This window comes from Haemaphysalis longicornis, unplaced genomic scaffold (genome assembly GCF_048455015.1).
Source record: "Haemaphysalis longicornis isolate Haplotype H1 unplaced genomic scaffold, Haemaphysalis longicornis Haplotype H1 scaffold_8, whole genome shotgun sequence".
NCBI classification, from domain to species: domain Eukaryota; kingdom Metazoa; phylum Arthropoda; class Arachnida; order Ixodida; family Ixodidae; genus Haemaphysalis; species Haemaphysalis longicornis.
In genome coordinates this window covers 162,238,202-162,263,385 of record NW_027526445.1, presented here as the reverse complement: position 1 = coordinate 162,263,385, position 25,184 = coordinate 162,238,202, and the positions used below count along the sequence as shown (strand labels likewise).

General features: G+C 46.0%; 1 protein-coding gene across 9 annotated transcripts in view; it reads left to right on the top strand.

Moving 5' to 3' along the window:
- Positions 1-20,333, top strand: part of LOC144149829 (neutral alpha-glucosidase AB-like) — a 57,618-nt gene extending 37,285 nt beyond the window's left edge. For all 9 annotated transcript variants that reach the window (XM_077681499.1, XM_077681496.1, XM_077681495.1 and 6 more), the window contains 11 exons: positions 62-274; positions 1,559-1,747; positions 3,247-3,343; positions 4,772-4,932; positions 6,065-6,314; positions 9,244-9,320; positions 13,232-13,306; positions 13,818-13,931; positions 14,775-14,887; positions 18,493-18,593; positions 19,658-20,333. In XM_077681499.1, coding sequence (XP_077537625.1) covers positions 62-274; positions 1,559-1,747; positions 3,247-3,343; positions 4,772-4,932; positions 6,065-6,314; positions 9,244-9,320; positions 13,232-13,306; positions 13,818-13,931; positions 14,775-14,887; positions 18,493-18,593; positions 19,658-19,770 — 1,503 coding nt within the window. In that variant the 3' untranslated portion in view covers positions 19,771-20,333. The remainder of the gene's footprint in view (positions 1-61; positions 275-1,558; positions 1,748-3,246; positions 3,344-4,771; positions 4,933-6,064; positions 6,315-9,243; positions 9,321-13,231; positions 13,307-13,817; positions 13,932-14,774; positions 14,888-18,492; positions 18,594-19,657) is intronic.
- Positions 20,334-25,184: the final 4,851 nt, after the last annotated feature.

Here is a 25,184-nt window from a genome sequence, read left to right as displayed (position 1 = left end):
AGGATCTCCCGTGACGTATTTCTCCCTCTCCTGCATGTTCCCTTTCTCCCCTTTCCCCCAGTTCTCGCAGCCCGAGCAGATGATCCGCAACCTGACGGCCAAGGGCCGCCGCATGATCACCATCATCGACCCGCACATCAAGCGGGAGTCCGGCTACCACATCCACTCGGAGGCCACCGACCGCGGCTACTATGTCAAGAACAAGGACGGCGGGGACTTCGAGGGCTGGTGCTGGCCGGGCTCATCTTCCTACCTGGACTTCGTCAACCCGGAGGTGCGTGCATGCGTGTTGTGATCGTCAGCAGACGAGCTCTTAGCTGCGGCAGGGGCAGGGCTGAATTTGCGGTGTTTGCAGAGCTTGCCCTGTTTCAAAGGGCCATGAAGACAAAGTATAAGTTTTGTTCATTAAAAAGGCTCCTTAGTTCTTACCCAATTTCATTACAATCTTCAAGCAAGTACTAGAAATTGTGGGGAAAACGGATAAAGCTGTGGCGACCCCCCCAGACACTTTGAGGTGGTCTCTATGATGTCACGAAATCTCACTCGTGCGATTGGTGGCTGCCGCCAATGTAAGGCCACCGCCTAGAAACATGACTGGGTGAGTTTAGTAATGGCTCTAGTTCCATTTGATCGCATCACATGAATGCTAATGCATAGTTAACACACTGATAACTGTGGTCTGAGTGTTTCCCCATATTACGTCTCTGCAGCCCATGTAATGTTACTGTAGTGCGAGATTTAAAAGTTAGATAATGTATCTTGCGTTCCTTGTGATGAAAAATTTGAGTAGAGCTGAGTTACCAGAAGCTGGTTACCTGCCGCGGTGGCTCAGTGGCTAAGGCGTTGCGCTGCTGATCACGAGGTCGCGGGTTTGATTCCCGGCCGCGGCGGCCGCTTTTCTGATAGAGGCGAAAAGCAAAAACCCGTGTGTACGAGATTTCGGCGCACGTTAAAAATCCCCAGGTGGTCAAAATTAATCCGGAGCCGTCCACTACGGCGCGCCTCATCGCCTGCGTTGCGTCGGCGCGTTAAACCCCCCCAATCAATCAATCAATCAACCAGAAGCTGGTTCTTCCACATTGAACAAAGTGTTATCTTGTCACCATGGCCCCCTTCAATATCCACTGTTGCAGCGTTTCTAGGGTACGGCAAGTTTGGAGAGCATTGTTCGAGGGTAGACGTTTGTGACCCTGCAGGGCCATTGACTGGCGTGGCCATTGAAAGGCAATTGTAGAGCAGTGTTTTTGCGAGCAGTACAGGTTTCTGCCTTCGGCCAGGAACGTTATTTCTGATGCGATGTTGTCATGTGTTGCTGCAGCTTGGGAGGAAATTTTCTAGGATTGAGGGTCAAATACAGCAATGTGCCGGTATAGTACCTGCCTCATACTTTGTGAGAGGTTGATAGCTTGCCGTGTAGCCAAGTGCTGATGCAGCCACACGGTGTCACGTGCAATTCCTCGGACTTGGAGCATGTAAGCTCCATTTTATTTTTATGTATTATCGCCGTGGTAATGCCTGTGACCCGTCGCTGCTCTGTTCCGCTTTCGGGCATTCGCAGGTGCGCCAGTGGTGGGCGAGCAAGTTCATGCTGGACCAGTACAAGGGGTCGACGGAGCACCTGTACACGTGGAACGACATGAACGAGCCCTCGGTGTTCAACGGGCCCGAGGTCACCATGCACAAGGACTGCATGCACACGGGCGGATGGGAGCACCGCGACATCCACAACATGTACGGCATGTTCCTGGTGAGTACTGCACTTCCTCTCCTCTCTTGTTTTCTGTCGCGTGCAGACGCTTGGTTGGCAGAGTAGCAGAGCGGTTTCGTGTGCACCGGCAGTTTGGAAGGTGGCATGCATAGGGGTTGGGCTGGTCTGGAACGTGCGAGAGGAATAGGAGTGCGACCAAGTAAACGTGTGAGGAGAACCACACTCACAATCTGTTTTGAGCAGATGTGGGGGCTTTAGCTTTCAGTGGTAGTAATTTTGGAATGGAACCATATTTATTCACGTAATGAGCCCACTTTTTCTTCTATTTTTTTTTTCCAGAAAATTTGCAATGAATTTTGGGGGAGGGTTCAATATGCGGGGGAAAGTTGCAACAGATTTTTAAAACGTACAATAAAGATGCTAAGTGAAGTGCTGTCAAAAACCTTACCTTTGTAGTAAAAACACGTAGGTAATTAAGTAATGAAATTTATGTTTTATTCACAACATGCTACTCGCCACTGAGCTGTCCTCCTCTCTGAGGTTACTTGCTGCTTCACATTTGTCGTCAACCCACAGCGCATCGTCTTCCGTGCCATCAAGGCCCTCCAAAACCTCTTTTCCCACTTGCTTTCTTTGGTCCCACTAAACACAGCGATCCCTGTTCATCACCTAAACCTCTTGTTTTCACCAGTAGCCTACGCGCACTGGGTCAACACTGAAGTGCCGCCCAGCCACGCGGTTTTCATGTGCTTCAATGCATGCTCCAAAACCCTCAGTTTAAAACTAACTGTGTAGTTCATCTACTGGCCCATTTGTATGCCACACACCATGAACACAAAAAAAAAAAGGTCGGAACACAGTTGAACAACAAACCATGGAGCATATTGGCGAAGTCGCGGAACACTACAGAGCAGGGTAGGAGTGCGGAGTATGCTTGGGGCTTTGTTTGCATGCCGCCAGAACAGCACAGAGCAGGGAAGGAGTGAAGATTATGCTTATAGCTTTGTCCGCATGTCACAGCGTCGAAGGTCTGTTTTGCGTTCATCAGGTGGTGCTATGCAAGCGTGCAATTTTTAAATTGTGAGTTAGGGCATTCGCGCTCACGTCTCCGGCCACTGTTGAGATTTCTTTCTGTTAAAATGCGTTTTTAGTGTTTCAGCGCATACTGTGGCGTGATGTCAAGTTACTGCGACCGTCTATGCCATCAACAACCTTGCCAAGATAAAAACGTATTCCCGCTGCATTTTTTATACAAGGTGACGAAAAGTAAATTTTCAAGAAGAAAAGTGGGGAGGGAGTTCTTTACCCGAGTAAATGCGGTAACTTTGTAGTACACTGCAGGCACTTTTAAAGCGTACATTTTTAATGCAGGATAAGCCCAGTGCTGGAAACACGCACTGGAGTGCTCTAATAGGTTCAGTGGCAAAAAAGGAAAGAATAATTGAGTCGATCATTCTGTGTACTGTGGTGTAGCTTCCACGTTGAGTGTATTATAAAATTTTCTATTTCATATTTCCATTTTCGCTTTTCTCTTGCAGCCCATGTCGACTTACATGGGTCACCTATTGCGTTCTGGCAACCAGCTCAGGCCTTTCATCCTGTCGCGATCGTTCTTCATCGGCTCGCAGCGTTACGGTAAGTTGGCCAGGCTCTCCGTGAGGCATGGTTTGCTAATTATTGCCAAGTGGCTGGGATATATGGTGGTATTTCGTAGGACAGTAGCGGGTGGGGCTCTTTCAAGCGGATTATATGGGGAAGAAAATGGCATTATACAATTAGTCAACAGGAAACACAGGCTTATTATATGGGGAAAAGTAACTGAGGACAGATGTGTGCTTTGCACCTCTTGATATTCAGGCCAGGTGGACTCAGCTGTAAGACAAGAGGAGCGGAGCAGTCTGCACTGTGTGCAAAGAACCATTGTATAAGTAGTTGTGCCTTTCCTTGGCCCCAGAAAGGTGTTGCTGGCTTCATTCCAGACGGTATGAATGTCTGAATGTGTGAATATTTTTTTCTGGTGTAGGAGGTTCATGTCAGGGGATTTAACAGTATACAGTATTGTGGTAGTGGGGGGCCCCTGAATGCAGTGCTGATCAAATCCTGGGGGCTCCTTTACCACACTCAGTCCTAAAGTGCAAAGTGATCACTTTCAGGTAACAGTACTGGATGTCTGCTTTTCTTTTTGCCTATCTTGTCAGAAAAGAAGACCCCAAAAAATGGGAAGTAGTGACACATGTGTTGCGCCAATATGCCTTTAATGGTTCGGCGTCATGTGATGAAATGCCGGTAGTCAATGTAGAGGTGCAGTATGCAAGTGTGTTTCTAAGCTACAGAAGCTTCGCTACAGAACAGCTAAAAAAAATTGCGGCAAACCTGCATTTGCCTTGATCCAGCCTGTCAACTTTGAAAAAGAATTATGGGGGATTTGAGGCCGCCTTTTCAAAAATCAGCTACCCCTTTGTTGAAATGACAATTATGGGTGGACCATGAAGCTTTCCAAAATCAAGCCCAACAGCAAATGAACCAACCGAGAAGTGAGCAGACCCACATCGCACCACCTTACCCTACACATAAGGTGTTTCTTATTGGAATGGTTTGCATGCCATGCGATTGTGCTGTCTAGTGCTTTACTGATACGGGCATTCCATAGCTTGCCCTAGCGTTCAACCATCGTCGTCGTGAGATGGAGGGGTGCATTTTCTAATTTTGCACATCCATGCAGTCCTCTCCGTATCCAAGCTGCTTAGACTGTGCTGCAATGGAGCAATCAGATAGACGTTTGCTTCATAACGTGAGGGACCCAGGTTTGGGTGCGACCACAGGAAGCGTTGCAATTGTTCTTCACTTCACCCATGATCGTCATCATCTTCAGAGGAAGTTTGCTTTCCTGCAGTGTGTTTTGGGTTGACCACTTGCATCAGTGAGAGACTGAAATGTTCGCTTTAGAACGAAAGAAAAGAAAGCACACAAATTCACGAGAAGTGTCCTGTGCATGATAAGATTTTGTCAGTGCTTTCCTTGTTGGGGAATGTTTGACTGACTTGGGTGTTATCGTCTGTGCAGGGGCTGTGTGGACGGGCGACAACGATGCCGACTGGAAGCACCTGCGCATCACGGTGCCCATGCTCCTGTCGCTCAGTGTGACGGGCATCTCCTTCTGTGGTGCTGATGTGGGCGGCTTCTTCAGGAACCCCGACAGCGAGCTCAGCGTCCGCTGGTACCAGGTGAGTTGCCTTCCTCCACTGTCACCTCTCATGGGGGGAATGACTTGCACCGTAGCCTTTGCAGTTCGTTTCAAAGGCCCATGGGGGGTTGGGGTGGGGGCATTTGCCCCTGCAGGCACTCCACTGCCTCTGTGCAACCTCCAAATGCATTGTGACGGGCCAGGGGGTGTGCAGGAGAGTTTAGAGGTCATTTGGAGAGAGGCCGTTGATGATGATGGTGGAGGAGGGGGGAAGGCCACTTACAAATAGAAATGCTTGTGTCTGAATGCCTCGTGTGAAGGAGTTGGGAAAGCTCCTAACCGTCCTGAATTTTCCTAAACCAATAAATTTATTCGGTGGGAATCAGCTTGAAGAATAACGAACACAAAGGAAGAGGGAGATACACGACACACTGCAATTCAGAGATACACAACAGAGAAACACGGGAGATGCACGGCACACTGCCATACACGACATACGACTCCCTCTTCTTTGTGTTTGTTATTGTTCAAGCTGATTCCCGTCAAAGATGTACGGTACCAACTATCACAGACCAGAGCCATTCTGCAATAAATTTAGTTCTTTGTGGTTAGCTTTTTTTGCCTTTGTGTTAGTACGTACTCATTGATTTGTCGTTAGTATCATTATTTTGTTGTGGGTTATGCAGGTGAAAAACGCTGAATTTGCTAACACGTAACAACTAAAAAAACAAAATTTGTTTGTTTGTTCATTTGTGCGTTTTCTGGCACATATAGTCGACCTGGGTTGCCAAGTCCTGTTATGCTGAGGGAATGCTGTTTTGAATCTGGGAGAGTCTCGCCCATGTCTGGTACAGCCTCTCTGGTATCTGCTGGCGGTGTCATACATAACCAAACGAGGCAGCATTTCATATCTGGGAAGGTAATGGGGGGCGGTACCAGTATCCCATTTGAAGATATTTGAGACAGAATGTAGGGCACATTTCATTGATACGCATAGCGTGTGACGTGCAGAGAGCACTGATCTTCAACAGCCCAAATGTGTGCCAAAGGTGGAACATTATCAGCGGGTCCTATTCGAACCAAAATCTAAAAGCGGAGTACTTTAAGAACCTGTAATTGTCTCGGACACCAGTCCTGGTCCCTGAACGACGTTTCCTGCTTGCCTTTACCAGGCGGGTGCGTACCAGCCCTTCTTCCGGGCGCACTCGCACATCCACACCAAGCGGCGGGAGCCCTGGAGCTTTGGCCCGGACACCCTGGAGCTGGTGCGGGGGGCCCTGCACCAGCGGTACGCACTGCTGCCCCTGTGGTACACCCTGTTCTACGAGAATGAGCGCACGGGTGTGCCCCCCATGCGCCCCCTCTGGATGGAATTCCCCAAGGACCGGCAGGGCTTTGCCACCGACGACCAGCACCTTGTCGGTGAGTAGTGGGCGGCAATCTCTTCTCTCCTCCTTCTCCTCCTGTGTAAACAGTCTTTGTGTGCGTCTATGTGAACACGTGTACATTAGAGGGACACTGAAGTGAATTTGTCAAGCTCCTGTTTTTGCTTGCACTGCATAGACCGTTTCAAATAAACACACTTTTCATCGTTTATCCAGGCAATAAGGCGGTATTTATTTTATAAAGCCCGAAAGAAGAAAAACTGCCATGCGCAGGTTGCGGCGGCTGCACTTTAGTTAACTAAAGCAGTGACGTCAGTAAAAGGTGCCACGTGATTGGACGATGTCCAAGATTAGAATTCAAACCGATTTCTGTTTCGGTTTTGTGAAACAACAAGCTTGGCATCTGACATAGGGTGGCTAGAAATCCAGCGTTATCATTGGATGGGCATTCTCGATATCTCAGTAATTGGAACACCGCACTTGTGCCATGTTGTTGGCTGTAAAATGCGCCTGATAAGCCTACCAGCGCGGCTTGAAACCATAAAAATCACTAGCCGAGGCGTACACGGTGGATGAATGCCCTCCGCGTCAGTTCAGATGCTCAAATGCAATGCTCTTTTCCCCCATCTTTGGAGCTTGCCTGGCTCGTGCCTGTATCATAAAAAGCGTTTTCGCACCAGGCCAAGGGTCGGTTCGCACCAGGCCAAGGGTCGGCTGATTCGGGACTGGGCCTACTGCCCGCAAGCAGTCGGTGCTTATAACAGCCACACCAAAGAGAACTCGATAGCGGGTCAGTGTCAGTGTGTGCATTCTGTGAACTCGCTCATGGAGCAGTAAACGTTGCAATGCAAAAATGGTGGATTCAATATAAAAAAACATTGCCCCAAAACAAACAAACCAACTGCAAAAAAAAAAAGCACAAGTATTTAATGTATAGCCAGTTTACATTCCTGTCTATTTTTCGCATTTCAAGCAGCTTAGATGACCAATTCTTGTATATCGCTCGTGCAATAAGCGTCCCCCAAATTCCCACTATATCTCGTGTAGCGACTGCATTTCTTATACGGAAAAGCGTTCGCAGATGTGTGGTCGTGCTTCCTGCACCCTGGTTTTACGCTGTACGGTAAATGTTTCAGTTGATTTTATTTCCTTAGTACCTATATTACCTTCGCTGACTCTTCTCACGCTTTCAATTGGCCTTAGATTTTTCTACTAGCGTACCAGTTAGTGGAGCGTGGCATGTGCACTTGTGTGGAACTACCTGAACTTAGTGCTTTATACAGTGTACGAACTAACAAACTAAAGGCACATTCTTCGAGGCACAAATGTACCGTGGCTTAGTTTCAACTGAGCAAACAAATCGCGACGACCCGTTGGCGGCCGACCGACTAAATGCTGGGCCGACTGATTCTGTCAGAGGGTCGGCCAGCTGTGCAGTAGCAGAGTAAAGCCAAGCGATCTCGTTTTGACGTCGCACAAAACGTCGTAGAAAATTGGCGAGGAGGATGCGGAGGGCAGGACAGCTTTTTCGAATTATGTTTCTTTTGAATAAAGTCGCGTAAACTCAGTGAGGTGTCCCTTTAAAGATGGCGATGGGCACCCGCTCGTAATACCCATCGTGTTGTAGTGCACATATGGCCTGTGCCAAAATTTTAATGCGTATCACTCTACACAAAAAAACTGACCATTGTCAAAGTTGTCGGTGGCGTCAACATGAATGGTACCAAAACGGCCACTGCTGTAAAGCATTGGGTTTGCATGGGATTTGAACCCATGTCGCCAGAGCACCAGCCACGTGCGCTTACCGGCGCACTAACCTGGAACTGTACCAGAATGCAACAAGAATCGGCCCGATGTGTGCACTGTGATAGGTGCACGTGGTGGGTGTAGAACTGGGGCACGCGGAAGAGAGCTCCGACTGTTAGAAGTTGTAACGTGAAGTGTAGTTTGTAGCAGCTGTCCGTCAGGGTAATTTACGTTAAAAGATTAAGAAACGAAAGCGGAAAAAGAGGCGCAAACACAATGTACCAGTAAAGAAGTCTTTGATAATTACTGGGCTTTCACTTTCAAAGCATATGAGCAGATATAAGAGCCCAAAGAATTTTTTTATACATCTTCTAGTGCTCTTTAATTGTGCCGCTGGTGTACAAGCAAGAGGTGGGTTGGAGCACCTAAGTGATTATGTTGTCGTAAACACAGTCTGTCCTAAGCGATTAGGCGAGGGGCCTTCCCTCTAGCCACACGGACACTGGTGTCAATGCTCGCAGGTCCACAATGTATACTTGTGCAAGGATTGGGTGATGGTTGGTAGCGTGCAGTCCTTGACACCTACCCAAGCAGGGGTTGGACAATCACTCTGGATGATTCACTCCCGCTTCATTACAACGTAGATGCATACGTATGTGTAGAGGGTGATGTCCTCCTTCTCCCGTTAGCTTGTGACACCCGATGATGGCCCATAAAATCTCTGCCAAAATTATGATGTGTGCCACTCCTGTCATCTTCACCCATCAATCAGTTCTGCGCAGCTGAAGAAAAAAAAAATGCACCTAGGATGTGCTCCTTCAGTTGAGCGCAATTCATTTTATGTAAGAAACCTGGGGCGGTATTCTCAAGTTTTGTCCCTTTTGCGTCCCTTTCAAAAGTGTCCCTTTTGGCGAGCCCTGATTGGCTAAAAGCAAACAGCCGGAAGTGACGTCACGCAAGCGCTGCAAACCTACTGCCAACTTTCCTCCATGCTGCCACCGTCCACTTCTTAACCGGAAGTACGTCACGATGAAAGAGACGCAAAAGGGACGTTTTGAAAAGGGAAAGTTACGAGAATACCGCCCCTGCGCTAACAAATTGCTTTTTAACTCCATATGGCTGCAGTGTTGACCATGCTGGTAGTGTGCACGTGCACTTTATGTCGAGCAGAGTAGTTGTGTGCCTAGTAAAAGTCTTGATACACTGTCCACTGCCACCAGGAAACTGCCTCCTGGTCCATCCTGTTGTTGAGGCCGGAGCGACCAGCGTGAGCGTCTACTTCCCCGGTGAAAATGAGGTGAGCGGGAATTTTCGCCGCCTCGTTGAGGGTGGCGTGTTAGCGCATCACATGAGCATTAAAACGGGAACATCTGCTGAGATGAGGTCTACAACTTGCATGTTGTAACCGATCCCAGTTTTATCAAATTAACCGTGGGACTTAGTGGAGTGGAAGTTATAGCCATGCTGCACGAGCGTTTTTTGAAAGGCATTTGAGTCGATTGGAGGTTTGGAAGGTCATTTTAATTGGAAGGAGTTCCGCTGATCTTCATGACAATTCTCAAACGCAGTTGACAGTTGCTGCATTCATTCGCCGTGTTTTGGTGTTGCCACTGCTGCCAGGCCAAAAAAACACCTTTGTGGACGATAAAATTGATTATGATCTACATACACAAGCACATCACAAAATAGGCAGTATTTTTTCCTTTTCTTTTCGCACCACTGGTGTTGAGAGTACCAAGTTACGTAGACAGTGATAGTAAACAAAAACAAAAGGAAAATGAATAAGGGGGGCACGAGTCTTGGACAAAAAAAATTGGCAAAAAAAATCGATTTTTTGAAAGTGGCATTTTCGGAATCGTCAAGTCTTTCTGCCTAAGTCTGCTAAGTTTCAAAACTCGGGAACTAGTATTTCACTCGCAATAACAATTCAAAACATTTGCGCGAGCCCAATGCGCGCAAAAGCGAACGCTTAAACGGTACTTTTGTCACGGCGCGCAGCCGTTTTCCCCCTGGAGCGACAGGCGCCATCGCGGTGTCATTTGAAAGAGCGCTCTTCCCGCTTCAATCTCCCGCCACTGCTGTCCCGCTTCGCCCACTTGGCGAAGAGAAAATAAGCATTGAAAAAAAGTAAAACTCGAGGCCTGATTGGACGTTGGGCGCACGTGATGCCACGGCGCGATTAGGTTGGCCGAGTGCGGCGCGGGCCGTCTGCTTCGCGCGCAGAGGCCGCCGGTCTCAACAAGCGCCTGTAGACGGCCGTCTGCTGTCCGCGCCATTGCTGCTGCTGCTTCGCTTTTAAGTAGAGGCTTCACGTTTTAATTTCCTAGCTTACCCATCTCTTTCATCACCCCTTTTCTCCTCTAATCTTTCATCCCCTCTCCTCCCCCTCCCCCCCCCGCACTGGGTTGTATGCAGGTGAGCCCCCAGCTGGGCTCAATAATATCCCCAGTGCATTTCCTTTCCTTTTCTCTTGAACCACTTACCAGTAGTAGTAGTAGTAGAGGCGCATCAGTTGCCTGGACGTGCCGCCGCCATCTCTCTTGTGTGCGAACGGCAGCGAAAACGCAAAGCGATGCCTGCTTCGGCGAAAAAATATCGTACGCGGAAGAAGTATGGCAAGAAAAGGAAGAAGTCACAAGTGAACAACTTCAACAAGCGTTCTGCATCAGTGGAAACTGAAGAGATTGCTCGCGACCCTGAGCGTAATGCTGGAGCCGACGGAGCTGCCGATGTGCCTGACAGCCAGATAGGCCTAGCAGCCCCGGCGGGTCCGCCGGGACTGAGCCAGCGCGTTCGACTAGATACAGTAATGCTGCAGCCGTCTGAAGTGCGCGAGAAAAAAGTGAAAGCTGAAAAGCGCCTACATGACCTTGCATCAAAACCAGCACTGAAGAGAAAGATGGATTGCTTTGCTTCTGAAAGCCCCGACGTTGCGACAGGCCCCGTTGACGATACGAACTTCGTCATTGCGAGCCTGGACTCGTTGAACGGCTTGATGAATGGTGTGAAGTGTAAAACGTGCGGCGGGAACGTTAGCGTCTCCACTGGTGAACGCAAACACGGCCTTGCGGTGAAATTGTGCCTTGAATGCGCGAACTGCGGAGTCGTGTCGTCGTCGTGGAGTTCTCCGCGTGTTGAAGGGGAACAGAAGGTGAACCCCTTAGTAGTGAACGTACTGGCTGCACGCACGATGCAGTCGAGTGGAAACCGTCAAACGGCGATAAACGACATCTTTGCTGAGATGAACATTTCCCATCGTGGCCTGCATACGAAGACGTGGCAGCACTACGTGAAAACAGAGCTGACCCCTGCTGCTACTGAAAATGTCTAGCGAGCGGTGAAAATGTCCAGCGAGCGGTGAAAAAGCGGCACACAAATGCTGGAAAGCAAACAGACTACAGCCCTGGAGGCTACTAACTCTCAATCATTATAATTATGTACATACTAATTGCTGTTGTCAATTAAATCTCATGTAGTTTGTTTTTTGCCATTTCCTCAAAACACAAATTTTGGACTCCACCCAGTTTTAAGGCCTCAATATCTCTGCATGTATGGCAGGTAGAGCTATAATTTTTTTTGCACCAGGAAGCTAAATATGTGTACTGTGCACTAATGAGAACGGATTTATGAAAATGAGCTTTGATATGTACTTATTTTGCATTTTATCCTCCACCACTAATGGCCACCATCTCAACACCGATTTTCAATGAGCTGTAAAACTGCTATTAAAGACAAGTTGAGAAAAGTGCTCCCATTAGTTCACCGCTTATGCATTTGACTACCCAATCATGTGTTCAAAACATTTTTTTATGGACCACTTTTTTTTAAATTTAGGCCTTAAAAAATGGCGGCTAATTAGTAATTATCCCTAAAACTAATTGACTTTTGCAAAAACTGATTGGATATTTGTAATCAGCACAAAAAACTGTACAAGAGTGCATAGTTTCACCAAAATTGGATAAGAAATAAAAAAAAATAGGTTAAAGACCCACTTCCCCCCTTAAGAGCAAGCTCTCTAAAAACCAAGTTTCAGTCGTAAATAATTACTTTTGTAAATACGGCATGCAGAAACTGCGTGCAAGAGTACAAACGTTCCCGTTTTAAAGGCCTTTGAGATTCTCAAATGTCGGTTGTCGTGCTTCTTTGACTCAAATGGCATTTCAAGCAAATGCTTTCCTTTGAAAAACGTCATGCAGCAGCTTAGAGGTGTCGTCTGAGTCAAATGACGTTAGAATCAAAGGCCTTCGAAACGCTTGTGTGGTGTTTGAATTGTTTTCATCCAGCACCTACAGCACCAGGGAATGGTGTCATGTTTATTCGCATCTCGGTTTGCAAGGTTTTTCAGTGACGCACAGTGAATGTCACGTTGTGCAAATCGGGGACAATCTGTTTTTGTGGTATTTGTAAGTTGGTTTGATTAAAGGGTGGTCGTGCCTTGTAAATAATACCTGTTGTGGTGGCACAGTCGGGGAGGACTCTGTCTTTCCAAGAGTGAAATTATGGGTTCAGTTTTGAGATTGCTGACGGTGGCAAAGTGTAACCCAACCTTGTGTGTGGTATTTGTCTCTCAATAAAGAGTGGTCTGAATCAATATTCAAACTTTTCCGCATCCACCTTAGTCTGGTTTCTGTGCTGGGAACACAAAATTTGAGAGTTGTTCGTGTGGAATTTCTAAAAATGATGGTATTCCTCATGATAGGCTTATGAGATCGTGTTTTGTGTTCCTGTATGATTGGTTGGGCATAATCTTGTACTTACCTGTATAGCGTCTTTTTTTTTTTTTTTTTGCTAGGAAAGTTTGTTGCCTTGGCGTAATGAAGGAATTGAAATTGAATTGAATGTTGGCAGTTAACAGTTTTTATTGGTACACCTGTAGTCTACAGTTAGTTCTGCTGGATTTTGGTTGCTCTGAAGTAACCAGTGTGTTTAATACACCTGCAAGAGTTAGCTTTATAACAATAACTTACTTTCTTCTGTGTTGGGGTAAGAGATTTACTAGTCACCACCTGATTTTCAGCGTTTAAGGCACATGGAGTGCGTGATTTCATGCATGTTGCTTGAGCTTTTTTCGTTTCTTGTTGGGTTAATTAACTAAGAGTCAGAAATGCCCTCATCTTCAGTAATGTGTTGTGATGGTAAATTTGAGCTTGCCAGAGCACGACGCGAGTGGTTTGGTATTGTTACAACATTGCTCCTATTTTCTACCAGATCTGGTACGACGTTGAAACCTGGGACAAGTTTGAAGGCCTGAGCACCGTTTCCATTCCTGTCACTCTCAGCAAGGTACAGTCCTGCACAGTTTTCTACCTTTTGCATAGACTCTTCGTGAGAGTGTTTCTTGAATTGTTAAAATGGGCACGTTTCCACTTCTTCTTCTTCTTCTTTTTTTTTTTTTTTACAAAGAACTCAGAGGAACATATTAGGGTTTACTTTTTTGTTTCGTTTTTGGCTTTGTATAGCAATTCTGTGAGAGATCGTTTGTTGCAATTGTGTAATTGAAATTGAGTGACCCTTCCGTTTGCATCTCTCTCTCTCTCTCTCTCTCTCTCTCTCTCTCTCTCTCTCTCTCTCTCTCTCTCTCTCTCTCTCTCTCTCTCTCTCTCTCTCTCTCTCTCTCTCTCTCATTCATTCATTGAAAGATGTATCAGCTACCTGCCACACCAAATCACTCTGCATGCAATAATTTAGTTAGCATAGAGGTAGGGAACAGATGGTTCGTTGTCCCCACATTTGACACCAGTTCGAAGGAAATTTATAAACATTTTTTTCCGTCCCCGCGTTCCCCGTCCCTCAGATCCCGGTGTTCCAGAGAGGCGGCACCATCATCCCGAAGAAGGAGCGCATCCGTCGGTGTTCTGCACTGACCAGGGACGACCCGTACACGCTTCAAGTGGCACTCGGCAAGGAGGCAAGTTGAAAGTTGTCCTGTTCGTTTGTTCATTCATTCACTCATTCACAAACTTGTTTACACCCATTCATTCACTCACGCACTTATTCACTCACTCATCCACACATTGATTTATATTTTATGAGAGGTCGTGCCTCCTATGTGAAGAAGCAAGATCGTGGTATGAGCGTGGTTTATGTGCTGTGCACTGGATTGATGCTTCAGCACTATCTTTAGCACTGTCAAAAGAGGAGACATTTGAGGAGTAGGCTTCACTGCCGTTTACTTGGAAAAATCATAAGCTTGCTAAAGGGCACACAAACACATTTATGCATTTACCTTCTGCGAGGTGCAGTGCATGTGTTTTGCTGTTGACAGTGCCGTAAATGTTTGAGAAGACTGCCAGTCACAGTGCTCTTGCATTGTCCACAGATTTCGTTGCTGCTTTTATATGCGCTTGGTTGTGGATTATTTTACTCAAAAAAAAAAAAAAAAAGCTACGACGGAGAAATCGATGTGAAAAGATTTTGGGTCACATGTAGTGCATGTGTTGATGCGCTGTATGAAAGCAATGCCCTGAATTGTAGTGTGCCCAAAATGTTTTGTGATTAGAGAGGGGAGTTTTTATTCCTCCACTTTTCTCGCAATGAAAAACTTGTTCTATCCGCACTTGCCTTCTTGTGACTGTCGTCAGCACAGAACATTGTCTCCTATGCAATCCGAAGCAGTGGCACAGTTAAGCAACGGATAGCAGCCGCAACTTTTGCAATGAGACATTGAATGTGACTTTGGAATTGCCCATAATAAAATGTGTGAACCAACCTTTGAAACACTTAAACATGCGTTTTTTCCCCCCATGTTCAGGGCAAATCAGCAGAAGGAACTCTCTACGTTGATGATGGCTCCAGCTTCAACTACAAGAGGGGAGACCTACTCTACCTAAAGTTCCGCTTCGCTGACAACACGTTAACATCCGAGTGAGTACTCTTGGGAGCTGTACATGGGTTCAAGTACATGGGTTCGATTCCGGCCATGGTGGTTGCTTTTCGGATGGATGCGAAAAGCAAAAACGCCCGTGTGTCGACATTTTGGTGCATGTTAAAGATCCCCAGGCGGCCAGAATTAACCCGGACCCCTCCACTACAATATGCCTCGTACAGGGGTGAGACAGCTGAATCAAGTTTGGGAGCAGTTTTTGGAGCAGCAAAATCTCGATTTTGGAGCAGAAGAACCTTGGTTTGGAGCAGTTAACGACATTTATTATGTCACCTTAGATTGCCCAAAAAATCATATTTTTGGCAATTTGAAAAGGGGGGGGGGGGAGAGCACTTTTTAATCGGTTTTGAATGTATATAACACTGAAACAGCCGCTTAATAAAGTTTTTCTACCAGAATATCACGAGGTACCAAATGCACTACCTTTTTACAAACCATTTTTAAATTCTTAGGCTCTATGTATAGATAGCATGGAGTTCCGTTGAAAATATCAAATTGAGAAACTAAGCAATCGTAAGGCATTTTTATTATCATGGGAATGCCGAAATTATTATTTTTGTAATCCCAGACTCGGCTTTAACTCTTTCGCTACCGCCAGAAAATTGACTAAGTTTAGGGGTCCAAGAAAACATTTTTTTTCCTGCTAAAAAATTGGTTAGGCACTAATTGCAGGAACACAAAATGCAGATTATTTAACGCCTGAACTAGAGTGAACTAGCCTGAACTACGAGCAACTGTTTCGCCCGCTGGCCATATTTTCCGATCCTCACCATACCAAGATGGCGGTGCCCCGTATACGTACGTCATGTCGTTCCGGAGATACGGCGCTCAGAAAATTGCCGTTTTGTCATTAACTTGAACGAGTTTTGTCGCCTCAGTAAACATTAGTATTTTTATACAGGACTTTGCAATGATTTTCGATGGGAAAGCTTTAAAAACGTACAGAATATAACATGTGCAACCTGACATTGTGACTTCCGAGAAAACTATTTCAGGGACCATTTTATGCGTTTTTTTTTTTTTTTGAATGATCAGTCAATTAATTTTTACAAACAGCATCACCTTGGGGGTAATGGAAAATTATGTGGTCAGTAAACATTTTTCCCCACTGAAACTGATGGGAGCAATAAAATCGTTGGCTGTCGGACTGTTTTGGAGCAGTTTGGCGCAATTTTACCAATTTTCAAGCTTTTGGAGCAGCCTGTTGCAGGAAAACAAATTTGTATCAAATCTGCGCAATATGCGCAGCTGTCTCACCCCTGCTCGTAGCCCAAGTGCAGTCTTGATGTACTAAACCCCTATAATTTGAAAAATTTGAAGATTTTTAGAGATTGCTTGATTTGTACTTGTTCAAATGTGTTTTCTTTTATAGCAACAAATGTGTGGTAAAACCTATTCTGGTGTATCCTGCTGGAAAATAAGTGCTTAAATTAGGCAAGCATTCTGAATACTTATAAATTGTAATGAGTACTTCTGGTTTATGTCCCCTTTAACATTCTGGAAATGACCCAGAATGTGGAGCCGAGTGTTGTGAGCCTACTGCCTGTGATAATGAACATCACTGATGACATTGCGATTTAACCTGCGTCCGTTTTTCTTGACTGTAGCAGGCCTTGAGTTGTTCTTGTGTTGGTTTATCAGGTGGTAATGCAGCACTTGGAAAAAAAAAAAAGAAAACATGATTTCTTGATGAGAAAGAGATTTTAAGAATTATTGTCGAGCACCGAGTAGTAAGTGCCAGTGACACCAAGTTCAGGACTGGCCCGTATGCCAGTGTGCACTTGGTAAAAACCAAGGTAGATAGAGACTGGAAAAGTGGGGAGAGTAATACTCCTGTCATACGTGCCTATTAAAGTGCACTTCCACAGACTGCACTCGGCTAAAATGTCATTCAGGAGCAATGACACTTTCCAGGGAACGCACTTTAAGCTGAGTGTGTTCCCGAAACACACTTTACCCGGGCAGGCTCGCCGAGTGAGTTGTCTCGTCAGCAGAGGTCTGGAAATCGGAAAACATAACAAGTAATAGCGGCGGTCTATATGTAAATATGTAATGTTAAAAGTTCATTATTGGTATTGATTTATTTTCACAAATAGCGAAGCAGCGATGAAAAGTGAAAACACTTACTTGCCTAACGATGCGCCAGCGCCGCCTGGTGCGTTGTTTTATTTATTTATTTATTTATTTATTTATTTACCCTCAGGGCGGGAAGGCATTACAGAGGGGAGTGGTTACAATCTACAATACAAGCACAATAAAAAAAGCAGTCAGTTGCAATACAAACGCAAATAAAGCAATCAGTTTGTTATATAAAGATACATTCAGTTCAAGTAAATAAACAATTCAGGTAAATAACAAAAGCAGTCAGATATAATACAAATGCAAATAAAGCAATCAGTTTGTTATGTAAAGATTAATTCACCTTATTATACAATGTTAGGAAGGGCATCGTGAAAAAAATGGTTATCAGTAATTGATACAACTTCTGCAGGAAGGTGGTTCCAGTCTCGTGATGTACGGGGTATAAATGATTGCGCAAACGTTCTCGTAAGACATGAATTGAGAACTACTTTGTGAGCGGGATCAATGCGATGGGAAAGGTATGATGGAGATGGAAATTATTGATGGCGTAGCTCATTATGATGGTATAGTTTGTGAAATAGGCCGAGGCGAGAAATTTTACGACGAGTCTGTAGTAACGGCAGGTCAAGACTGGACTTCATTGTAGTTATGCTGGCTCTATGGTTATAATTGGAAAGAATGAAGCGTGCAGAGTTATTCTGGGCCATTTCAAGACGGTAGGTTAGTTTATCGTGACTGGGGTCCCATACTGATGAAGCATATTCTAATGCTCCATGGCGGCCGTTCTCTGAGGCGTTTGCGTAGGTGGTGTGTTGCGTTCGTGCTCCCATTTCAGGATTTTCTGTTATAACCCACACTGTCTTATAATTTTACCCCAATGATAATGCTGCTGCGATTCGCTGTGTAGTGAATAAATGCGAAGATATGACCGCCAGAAGATATGACCATCTTTTTTGTGGACTTGTGAGAGGTACCGATTGGTGTTGAACAATGCAAGCACAACGAAATGTGTGCATCGTTTCTAACTTGATAAAGAGGGGAATTTCAAGTAATATTGCGAAATATTTACACCGGCTATCATCACTGACATCACAGCCAGGGGCACTTAGTTTCGTCATTTAGCAGCGCTCAGCCAAAGTGTCTTTCGGGAAACCTGAGTGCACTCGGCGTAAGTGCACTTAAACAGGCACGTTTGACAGGGGTATAAGTGGGGAGCTCGTGTGTCTGCGATATCCTAATGCCTGCGGTCCTCTTGCTTTCAAGGGCACCGGTTTCGTGCCAATGTTAGAGCAAGTTTGATTAAAGAGATTGTTTCTATAATCTGTGGGAGTGTGTGTGGCATTAAGGGTTGTACAGACAACCACTGTCTCGACTCGGGAAAGGGCTTCCAGTGCTTGTAAACAGTATGGGGTGCTCTTTGAACCTCTCGTTGTTGGTGTCTCCGTCACTGTCAGTGGTGTTGGGCTTGTGAAAGTTGAATAACCGCGGGTATTACTCGTCCCAGGATCCTGAACGGCCCGGGCAAGTTCAAGACAAAGGCGTGGGTGGAGCGTGTGGTCATAGCTGGCTATCCCACACGGCCTACGGACGTCCAGCTCAAGACTAGTAAGGCTCCCGCTTCGCACTTCTCTGGTTCTTGGATGCGCTTCTTGCTTTTCGAAGTTGTAGTGAACCAGCAGTACAGCCTGCATTGTAATCTTCATCTTCATTTGGGCACTGTCTTGTGATCAGCTGCCTACGAAGTTAGGCCGGAAAAGAGTTGGCAAAAAAAAAAAAAGTTAACCGAGCAGTTTTGAAAAGTTCATCATATTTTGATCTGAGTTTAGAGAATTTACATTCTGTTCGACATACAAGGATGCTGGTTTTTATCTGGTATTAATGGATGGTGGACTTCTCACTTTATGGCGGTGTATTTAAATTGGCGTGTGCTGGGGCGTTTTTGGCAAGCACTCCCGAATAATGAACCTCTTACCAAGTAATGAACAGGTTACCTCTATTGCTGAAGAGAAACACAAACAGCCAATGTGTACTGCCAATGATGGCTTGTGGGGCAAAACTTGGCCCCTTACTGAATACCTTGAAGGACAATTGACGTCATCCCAACAAGCCGTGCATAAAAGAGCGGTGGGGGTCATGCTCAGGCATGGGCAACAAGCCGATTGGATTAGGGAACAAACTCGGGTTTGTTCATAGATCGAAATCATAGGTCCAGTAAAGATCAGATTAGAGAAAACTTTGTCGTTGCCCTGGGTGGGACCATTATCAGGTCGACTTCCGTGTCCTTCCGGTGGTGGCAGGATTCGTATAGAAGGAAAAGAAATGGACTTGGGCTGGCCATGCAGTGAGATGGAATGACCATGAGGTTAAGAGTGGTTGCTGTGAGTCGGGACTAGGTGTAGGGTATGGCTAATAACTGAATTTAAGGATGGGATAAGGAAATTTGGTAGCATACTATAGATTCAAACAGGGCAGGATAGGAAGTCCGTAGAAGCAGCTTCCTAGTGCAGTGGAATCTCGTAGACTGATGTTGATGATAATTGTTTCTTTCCTTGTACTTTTTGTTAACGTATGGTGCTCCTCATGGAAGTGTTCAACTGTTAAGATACATATATGACTAAAAAATCTCATTCCAACATCACTGTTGCTCTTTTTTTTTCCCCCTCCTCTAGGCAAAGGAGTGGAGAGCTTGCGGTTCACCTACGACGAGAAGAAGCAGCTCCTACGAGTGCGCAAGCCAGGTGTGAACATCGGCGAACAATGGACGCTTCACGTCGTCTCTTAGCCTTCTCGTCTGTGTGGTGTGTGTGTGCAGTGGGGGGCGGGGAACAGGCCGCTCCATTCTTATTCACGAAACGGCACGTTGTTCCAGAAAAGACTATTTACTCCCTTTTCTGTTTGATGGCAAGAAAGAAAAAAATTATTTTCCGGGTGCGTTTACTCTCTGCGAGTATTAACATTTAAGCATTGTACGCCACCATCTCTTTTCACGCGTATCTTTTTTTAGAAGAATAAGTTTTTTAAGGGGGATGGGCGCGTGATGGTTTATAACAAGCGGTGGGCCCATGATGTAAATAAGCGCGGCCTTGTTTCGGGAGACTTTTACTTGGTTACCTAGCGTTTATTTCAGGGAGGAAGGTAGCGTGTACGAAAGGTTTGCTGCGAATGGCGCTTTACACCACTGCACTTTGTACACAGCCCGGATTTGGGCATTCTGTCATTTGTGCGTGTTGCTCTTTTCCTTTGTTTTATTGGACTTATTTCGTTCCGGTCTCAGGCCTATATGCTGTGCGTTTCGAAGCTTAGTTTTTATAGGTTAAATAAACTCGAGTGTTTTTTTGCAAGTTACTGTGTGTGGTCTTTCTTGCTCTTGTCACTTTGCTTGAGAGTGAATAAAGTGAATTTCGACAAACTTTTCGTTTGCTTGAAGGGTGAACTTGAATTGCATGGACGAAGTATGATGGTGAAGTTTGCTAGGTAATTCCTTGCATCGTTTTCAGTGTTTTACATTCCCCGATGAAGGATGGCTCACAAAGTCGTTTTCCTCTTAGCTTCATTGCAAAAGTTGCATCACAAAATTGCCACGTATGGTTTAATGTAGAAATAGCTTCATTGCAAGGGATCTCTAGCAGTTCTGAGAACAGAGTGAGCTGCATAATTTTAAGCACAGGTAAACAATAAAGGTACTTGGTATTCACTCTTGACTTGAAGATATGCAGATGTTGTTTAGTTAATTAGCATTACAAGTTTCTTGTAATTATGTGAGCCATGTAATTCAGTTTTATACAACCAAAAAATTAACCCTGCTATTTTAACAAAACAGGAGACAAATCCTGTTGCCACAATCGGACGGGCTTCAGTCTTCTCGCCAAACGACTGATGTCCCAGACATCTGCATCGTGCGGACCGCGAGTCTCTCGTTTCAGGGAATGAGAAAACTCTCGCCTCTGCTTATGCGTTCACACCGCGGTCACCCATGGAAGCTGCTGACTAGAATGACCATGCGCAGTGTCATCTCTGTACTACGTCAAATGAAATTCTGGATTATCATCAGCTTCAGCCAGAAACTTCTGGCCTTTGTCCATCCCTCACTTCAACCTACAAGACAAGAAACCACGTTTCGCAGGCTTAAATACCTTGCAGTCTACTCCCTTTCAGTTCTCCCCAATGTTCTTTCTCTCGCATCTCAAATTCACCTCGTCCAACCCCTCCTTAATAAGAGCAGCAGCTCAACGGTCTTCTGTTTTGCTCTTTTAATAAATGTTCACATCTCAACCTACTGCAGTGAAAGCTCGTTAATTCGAACTTGCCATTAATTCGAACTGATGCCATGGTCCCGGCACAGCCCTGTATATTTCAATGGGAGAAAACTCCCGATAATTCGAACGCGTCTGTATCCAGAACGGTTAATTTGTACTGGGATCCTGTTTCCATCGTTCCTTGCAGAATAAAGCGGCCAGGAGTGATTACAATGTGCTGCAACTCTAAACTAAACCAAATTTACTAGAGATGCAAAACAACAGAATAAAAAAACAGCGTAGCACATGCGCTACGCTAGCTGCTGCAACAGCTTATTTCACTTCCGCAGCGGGCATGAGTGCTCCAGTGCTTGTCGTTGCAGGTTTTCTCAGAAATCACCTGCCACAAACGTGTCGTAGCACCTAATTTGCGATAACGAGTCCAGAGGTGGTTTCTTTGTGTTCTGCCTGCGCAGTATGGCACGATGTCTATTCATTCCAGCGCCCACCCGTTAATTAAAACTCCGCTTAATTCGGACAATTTTATGGTCCCCTTCGAGTTCGAATTAACGAGCTTTTACTGTACTATACTGCAAAAAATAAAACACAGCTGAACAACCCTGCAAACAGTACCCAAAGTGAGAGTACAAGTCGTCACTGCTGGAAACTGAAAGCAGGAATGGCTTACTTCGAAAATTTTGACCTTGGATCATATTTGCATCTCCTTCCTGCATGGCAGTATGTAGTTAACCTTGGCCCTGAGGAATGCCTCGGGCCATTGGATCATTGGCCATATCCATCCCGTCCATATTCCATCGCCAAACACAATAGCCCCGCGTAAGCACCCCATGACGTTGTCTTATTTACGACGCCTTTGTGCCCGACGAGACGTCGATTGTTTCGCGGGCGCGGCTGGAGCCGTGCGCGCTTTATTTACAACGCCGGGTGCATCTGTCAACCTTGAGCGCGCGGACAGCAGTAGCAGCTGTGGCCCGACGTACCATGCTGCGAGCAGCACGTATTCGGTCACCGCCGCCCGGCGAAAGGTTCTTCAAGCACGCATCGCTGCCTTTGTGCATCGCGTGAGTCAACCAAGCATGCGGCCGTGCACCGTCGGACGCAAGAGGACAGTGGTGCGGACTTCACCGCGGAAGCCTCCGTGAAGTTGGCATCGCAGCCGGCGCAAACCACTCGCATCGCGTTGTGAGTCTCGCCCCCGAAGACATGAAGATGCACGATTGTTTGCGGGTAAGTGTGTTGGCTCCTTCCCGGTCGTGGAGAAAAGAAAGGCTTTTTTTCCTTCATGCTTGCGGCTAATTCGCGGGAGGTAATTTTGGTTGCGTTCTGGCAAGTAGGCTGGAGGGTGAATTTTCTTTCCCAGCCATTTCAGATCTCCCGAGGACGTTCCGTGGAATGTTAAATATTTCGTGAGTGCGTGTGCGTGTGTTAACGTTTTTAGGTTAGATGTGTTTGTGTGTACATTAGTGCCACAATGATAGTTAGCATGCAACGAATATATATGACTCCAGGGCAAGAATGTAATATTTTACGCAGGTAGTCAAAAAAAGTTGCGTGACGGCACTTGCGAGTTCAATACTCAATTTATAGATTTTTTTCAAAACAAACTGTACGCCAGCACGCGACGTTAGAAATTGCGTGCACTCATCCCACCTTTTCGGTCCTCCATTATAGCAGACAAAAGCTCATTGTTTTAAAATGCCGCGGTACGGAGCACGCGCGCGTGCCGGTAAAACAAAGCAACGAGCAAAAAAAAAAAAAAGCGCAATTACTGAAGCACTCACGCTATTCATCCACCAGTCGCTCACATGGAGTGATGAGCGTACTCCATCTCGTGGCATCAATCGTAGGCTCAAATTGCGGTAAGGGGCGCCAACGCCGTCAGTGGCGTCAGTTTCAGCAAGCGATGCTGGCGGCATCTGGCGACAGAGGTCGAAAGTTGGTAATGAGTCGGCGGCCTCCGGATTTCGCTGGCCTGATTGTGTCTGAAGGTTGGCTCCGCCGCATGCCATTCAAGAAACCAGCGAAACTCCCTCGAGCTCGGACGGTGCGCGATGTGCTGATGCGGAAACGGTTCCGGAAACAGGATGCCTTACGAATACACCCGCAAAGATGGCAAGAGCTTCGCCGTCTATCGCGTGAGTTTTTCCCGCAAGACTCGTTTCCCGATCCTGTCTGTCGCGCCCGTTTCAATATTGCACGAACAAAATGCTTGCACGTCGGCGTACTCAGTAGCGACGACTCAGTTAAATGTCCACACGTTGAATGAGTGCTCTAAAAGAAGCATGAATGAAAATGCAGAGCGGATTGCGGTTGCAACTACAGTTCCGGCTTTGCCCCGTAATAGTCTGGGCCACGGTAGGTCTAGACACGCCTTTCGGTCGAACTGCCAAAATTGTCAGCGCTTGAGCTGTCGTCCTATTTCTGTATCTCTGGGTGTCCGAGACAGCGCCCGTCTGGACGCGCACTGGCCCCCGAAGTTGGTGCCGGCGAGTGCTGTCGCGACAACAAAAACGATAGCGTAGAAAGCCCGGCTAAACCTGTGTCAAGTGTTTCTTATCTGTGAAATGTCATGATGACCTGAAACGTCTCGTTTCTACGACATGGCCATATACACAATTTTGGGGTATGCATATCTAGCAATAAATTCTGTCTGCGTCTGGCTGCTATGGTAATTTAAAAGTTACACTTTTTTTTTTCATTTTATTTACCTGGTAAGCTTGTTTTTTTTTTTTACTTTTTACCTTCGCCCTCTTGCGCTACAATTGCCTTAATTCTTGCTGCAATCAAATTAATAGCACTCCTATATACTTTGCCGTTCTCCTTCATTTGGAGAAACTTTTCTGTAACCTTATATTTACCCTTTTTTTCTATCGTTAGACCGATCGTGTCTTCACTGCACTGATCTTCACTGATCAGTGGTCTTCACTGATCGTGTTTTTTCAGACTGGAAAAAGGAAATAAACGCGCGTACAAATGGATTTGCTCCGTGCGCATCGGCATCAATGGGCGCACAGCACATACGTTTTAATTTTGGCCGATCCCCGCTGTGGGGAACGCATGCATATGCCAATCTATCATTATAAATTGCGCACGGATCACGCGACATAATTGCGCGCGGGGCCAATCTCTCTAGACCCGACGAGACATCAGTCTTGCTAGACCTAAAACTTTCGTCCAGGATGCCTTACGAATACTCCCGCAAAGGTGGCAAGCGTCACTTGATCCACCAAGTGAGTTTCACCACGTAGTCGCTATTTACGTGCTGTCGTCTGCTGCGCATTAATTTTCAGTATTGCATATGTTCTCACGTTAAATGCGTGCCCGAAAAGCAGCAGCAGAGTATATTGTGAGCTTTCGGTCGAATTGACAAATGTTTCGCGCCTATGCGCTGTCGTCCCGTTTATGGGAGCATCTGGTCCTCAGTGAAACAGCACCCTCGAAAAGGGTGCCGGCGAATTCTGTCGCGGCAAACGCGATAGTAAGCCTTAAAGTCACGAAGAATCTGCGTTGAGGTATACGTCATGCCTACGAAATTTCGTGATGATCTGAAACTTCTCGTTCCCGCCACGCGCATTCGGAATGTGCGCAAGTATTGAACTTCAGTATCTAGCAATGTGGGCTAATTGGACACACTTCGCTATTTCATACTTGTCCGTCCATACTTGCCCCTAAGACCCCACCCATTGGGGTCTTTAAGGTATCTGTAAATGAATAAATAAATTATTGGCGAAATTTTCGTTGCAATCAAAGTACAAAGCTCGACATGACCTGCTAAGATTTTAGCGTTTCTCTTAGATTAACAGGAACATTCTTTGTCGAACTCTCTATGTCCGAAATGTTCCTGTTGGTCTGTTCTTGTTAGTATGTTCCTGTTCTGTTAATGTGCCTGCTAGCCTGTTTTTAGACTAACAAGATCAGTCTCTGTTGGCCTCTATGCACC